Source organism: Camellia sinensis, chromosome 1, assembly GCF_055761805.1.
Source record: "Camellia sinensis isolate YWXY chromosome 1, ASM5576180v1, whole genome shotgun sequence".
Taxonomy (NCBI): Eukaryota; Viridiplantae; Streptophyta; class Magnoliopsida; order Ericales; family Theaceae; genus Camellia; species Camellia sinensis.
Window position 1 is genome coordinate 187426151 of NC_138961.1, and position 4895 is coordinate 187431045.

Consider the following 4895-nt stretch of genomic DNA (forward strand, 5'->3'; position numbering starts at 1 on the left):
ACACTCTAAAACACTTTGTCCATAAGGACATGGTTAGACAAAATGACTAAAATGCCCATCTATATATATTGTTGCATCAGTTGGTGAACCCTGTCGCTCTCATTTTAGTTTTTCTCTATCTTTTTCTCTCCCTCTCTCTCTATACCGATGCCACTAGACTCGCCGCTAATGCCGTCGTCACACCACCACCTCCTTTCCCTCACACGCCAACGGTGTTGTCGCTATATTTTCCCTACAAATTTGAGGAAAGAGCATGATCAGATCTAAGGAAAGAGCATGCCATTGCGACATCAACTCATCTTTATCATCCTCAACCACCATACAACCCTTGGAGGCCGTCGCATCATCGAGTCAGACTTTGTCGTCATCCTCACCGCCTACTTTGCGCCATAATCCGACTGGCCACTAACACCATTATGGCACCACCGCCTCCTTTTCCCCATATACCAACAATGTCGTCGCCACATTTTCCCTACAAATTTGAGGGAACAGCATGATCAGATTTGAGGGAAGAGCACGCCACAACAATGTCAACTCATCTTCATCATCCTCAACCACCATGCAACCTTTGGAGGCCATCTCATCATCGAGCCGGACTTCGTCATCATCCTCACCGCCTACTTTGTGGCATAATCTATGTCGTTGGCTTCATTGTCATAGCCCGCTGCACCTAGCTCCGTCGTAGCGCCTCTTCTTCCTCTGTCATCAACTCAAACAAAGGCCTAAAGAAGAGATCATCCAATCAATTTCTCTCATCTTCATAATCTTCAATTCATTTCATAAAACCCTAATTTCTTTTACAAAATCATATACTATACTCTAGGGTTCAAATTGTTTACAGATGATGGATCTAATGATGATGATGAGTCATGTGTGTGGGTGTGTGTTTACAGATAATGGATCTGTATAATAGATCTCCTCCACCGTTTTACGAAGATGCCACCGCCGATCTAAAGGGCTTTGGATCTGTTGGATCTCTTACAGATTTGAGATCTGAGGTCTCGCCTGTGACATTTTGTCCAAGTGCCCGCTCAAGCGAAGGAAGTTATGCTCGAGCGGAGAATTGCAGCTCTCAGAATCTTTCGAGTTTGCAAGCGGGTCGCTCGAGCGCAGGATGTTGCACTAGAGAGGAGCATGTTGGCTCCTAGTTGTTTCACTGTAGCTCTGCAAAACTTTTGGGATTTCTTTTTTATCTTCCCTCATCTCTCCTCATTTCTAAAAACCCTAGATTCTCACTCTAAAATACCTTCCATTTCACTAAGATTTGGCCAAGATTGCTTATTAAAAAGTGAAGAACACTTGAAGATCATCATCTTTACCGATTGAAATTTTGTTTGGTGAAGGATTCTCCTAGAAGCTTCGCTATATTGCTCGATCATCGAGGTAGGGTTACTTTTAACCTTGTATTTCCTTGATTTGAAGAGGTATTTGTGTTATTGTTGTGGATTATGACCTAATTTGATGATTTAATTGGAGTAAATTACTATTTCATACCAATAGAGTGCTTTACTCAACTTTTATTATGAATTTCCTAAATTATTTTTAGAAATAGGCATATTAATGACAAGTAAACTCATATATTTGAAGAAAGAGAGAAAACCCCAATTTTAATTAAAACCCTAATTTCAAATCAAGTAGAGAATGGTATTTAGCTTGTGGTTTTCTTAAATGTGTGAAAAGTAAAGAAATGAAATACATGATATTGTGGTTGTGATGGGATTGTGGATTGGACATTGGTTCTTGTTGAATGCTATGTTGTTGTGTATTATCTCATGGAGTATTGAATGTTGACTGAATGATGGTTGGTGAATTGATGTTTGTTTTTGGCATGAGTCCTAGACAAGAGTTAGTTTTAAGCTTAAGTTGTGTTGGTATCCGCAGGGGGAAAGTCAAGGTACCTTTTTGTCTTAGGCTTATCGCCTGACAAATGTGGAAAAAAATGTTTTTGGGTGTCCACTGGTTCTACCGCATTATAGTCGGTAAAAGTGAAAAATGGATGATTTTAGGTGCCCACGTCCTGCCGTATAATAGTCGGTAAATGTGGGGGTTGTTTTCAACATAAAAAAGTTTTTAGGTGCCCACTTCCTGCCGTATAATAGTCAGTAAATGTGGGGGATTGATTTAAAAGAAAAAAAATGAATTATAGTAAAGGACTCATGGTGCTATCCTCCTTATGTGATGGTGTTTAGGTGCAATGTGGAGGTGTGAATTATTAAATGATTAATTTGTTCACCTATTTGACCCATCACTTATAACTGAATTAATTGTCCTGTTTCCACAATAGTGCCATGAGCTTATTCAAATAATTAAACACTTGGTTAAATGTATTCCTACTGGGCAATTGCTCAACCCTAATTAATTTTTCAGGAAATGACACCATTCCACCTCAGCGAGGATAAAAAGCAAACAAGTGCTCGTTTTAAGGAAAGTAGGCCGGAGAACGTTTTTATTGCCATGAATTGAGATGTTGTATAAGGACTTTTATATTTTTTTGTAGTTTTTATTTTGTATGCCCTTGAGGCTCATTTTGTTGTAAAGTCATCTAATTTATTGAACTTGGGGATGAGATTGCAGAGTCTTGAATATGTAAACCATAATGATTGTAAACTTTTGGATCTTAGTTCAATGAGAAAGATGGCTTTTGATAGAATGTTATGCTTGTTGTGGTGGAAGCTTGTATGTAGATTCAAGGTGTTACGAATTCGTATTAGAGCACTAGGTTTGAAAACCTTGGGCTCGTGGGAAGTGACATTAGTCATAATGGGTTTCCTAGACTAAAATGGGACACTTAGGTGCCTTATGTGCTTAGTGTATATGTGAATATTTGGGTATGGTGTTAAGCTTTTATGATATGGCTTTTATCCGTTGCATTCATTGAGATCCTATTGGATAGGCACCTGATCAATGCTCTTTCCGCTAGGAGGTCCTTGATTACTACGAAAGTAGCTAGTATCTTAGGAAGGTGACTCGTGTGTACTTTATGTGATTATATATCACTATATGGATCGTTTTGCATGGGAACTGACATAGGTGAATATGCATGTTTAGACTGTGCAAAAGTGCGCAGACCTTGACTGGGGCACTTAGGTGTGGAAAGTTGGCATTGAGTTTAATGTTGTCTCTCTCTTTCTTATAAGATGTCGGGACATGTTAGACCCCATAGAGAGGCCGAAACATTCCATCCCAACCCGAGATCCCTCCGCAAAAAGAAGGAGTGGATCAAAATAACATACCCGCCTAACCGGCCCAAGATGCAATGGGGGCATTGGCTAGGGAGATGGGAGGGGCTCTTCGAGAGCCCATGGAGATACTTAGAGCCAAACAAGTGGCTAGAACCATTGAAGGGGAAACTTGACCTTCATTTTTGAAAAAGTAGTTCTTCCGTTCAAACCTTGCTAAGTTCAGTAGTGGGCCTGATCCGATGAGAGCAGATGAGTGGCTGGAACAAATTGTCAAGTCTTTTGAGATTTTAGACATTCGAGAGGATGAACTGTGGGTAGCACTAGCAGCCTATCAATTGAAGGGAGAGGTTGGACAGTGGTGGAAATACATTAAGAACATAGTTGAACATACGTGGGAGGCATTTGTGCACGCCTTCCAAGAAAAGTTTCTCCCACCCACTGCTAGGGAGAGACTAAGGAAACAATTTGAGGAGCTATTACAACTTGATACACCGGTGGCTGAGTTTGAAGCCACATTCACTAGCCGATCTCGTTTTGCACTGAAGAGGGTAGCAACCGAGGAACGCCGATGTCTAGAATTCGAGAAGAGACTGAGACCAAAAATCTTAATGAAGGTAGTGGGAAATATGATTCGTGAGTATGATCACTTAGTAAAAAGGGCTGCCCATGTAAAGATCATAGTGGAGGCAAGGTAGAAACTGAAGAGGATGGGGTACTTTGAGTCCTGAGGTGACACGGGCTCTTCAAAAAAGTCTAGGGGTTCATTATCATCATATCAACCACCCTCGCAACAAGTCAAATCTTCCGGTTCGATGATGGGTGAAAGTTCGGAAAATGTGGGACGAGTTTGTGGTGCTTGCTATAGGTGTGGCCAAATGGGTCACAAGGCTTCAGAGTGTAGGCAGAAGAGTGGAGCACAATCCTAACCCATAGGTCCACAGAGTCAACCTCAGAATAGAGGCGAGGCACAATCTTGTTACCAATGTGGTCAAGCAGGGCACTTTAAAAAGTTATGTCCACAGAAAATAGGGACTATCGGTGTAAGAGGGTCTCGACAGTTGGGAGGTCTTCAGATGGGCCAGGGACAGAGACAGTCTTACCAACAACCTTAGTCAGGCTAGACATCTAGGGCAGTTCAGGGGGCTACATATGCCCAATCGACACAGCAAACTAATGATCATAGGGGTGATGTGAGGGAGCAGAGATCATAGGGAAGGGTATATACTGTCACCACTTCGAAGCAAACCTTGGGACCGTCCGTAATAAGAGGTACATTTCTTGTTTTCAATACATGGGCCAGTGTACTGATTGACACCGGGGTATCTCATTCTTTTATAGTAACTTCATTTGCATCTTTATTAGGATTAGAAAGTAAACAACTACAATCAGCGCTTACTGTAGAGTCACCAGTTGGGGGTAGGATTACTTTGGCCCAGGGATGTCAGGGGGCGTATTGTCATGACCCAAACTCGCTCCTATAAGTTTAGCGTCATGACCGGCTAGTAATCATAGATTACCTACGGCCTCCATACAAATAAACTTCTTATAATAAAGTACGGGGCTTAGCGAAAGTCTAAAATGACATAGAAATTGTCTATTGAGCCGTGCGTATATGAAAAGAACTAGTATAATGCTCAAAAATTTGTTCCAAAAGTGCATTCATCATAATTCTACAAATTCTTGCCTTGTAATATACAAACCCCAACCATACAC

At 41.2% G+C, this 4895-nt stretch overlaps 1 protein-coding gene across 1 annotated transcript; it reads left to right on the plus strand.

Annotated features, from left to right (window-relative positions):
• The first annotated feature begins 896 nt into the window (after window positions 1-896).
• Window positions 897-3877, plus strand: LOC145821603 (uncharacterized). Its single transcript, XM_082918134.1, has 2 exons — window positions 897-998; window positions 3377-3877. Exons 1-2 carry the CDS (start codon window positions 897-899, stop codon window positions 3875-3877), a joined length of 603 nt encoding a protein of 200 aa, XP_082774260.1.
• Window positions 3878-4895: the final 1018 nt, after the last annotated feature.

Excerpts from the sequence above, each read along its gene's own strand:
- LOC145821603 (XM_082918134.1), top strand. The coding sequence starts at position 897 with ATGGATCTGTATAATAGATCTCCTCCACCGTTTTACGAAGATGCCACC. Across the intron at positions 999-3,376 it reads TTACAGATTTGAGATCTGAG|TTCTTCCGTTCAAACCTTGC; the intron begins GTCTCGCCTGTG and ends TTGAAAAAGTAG.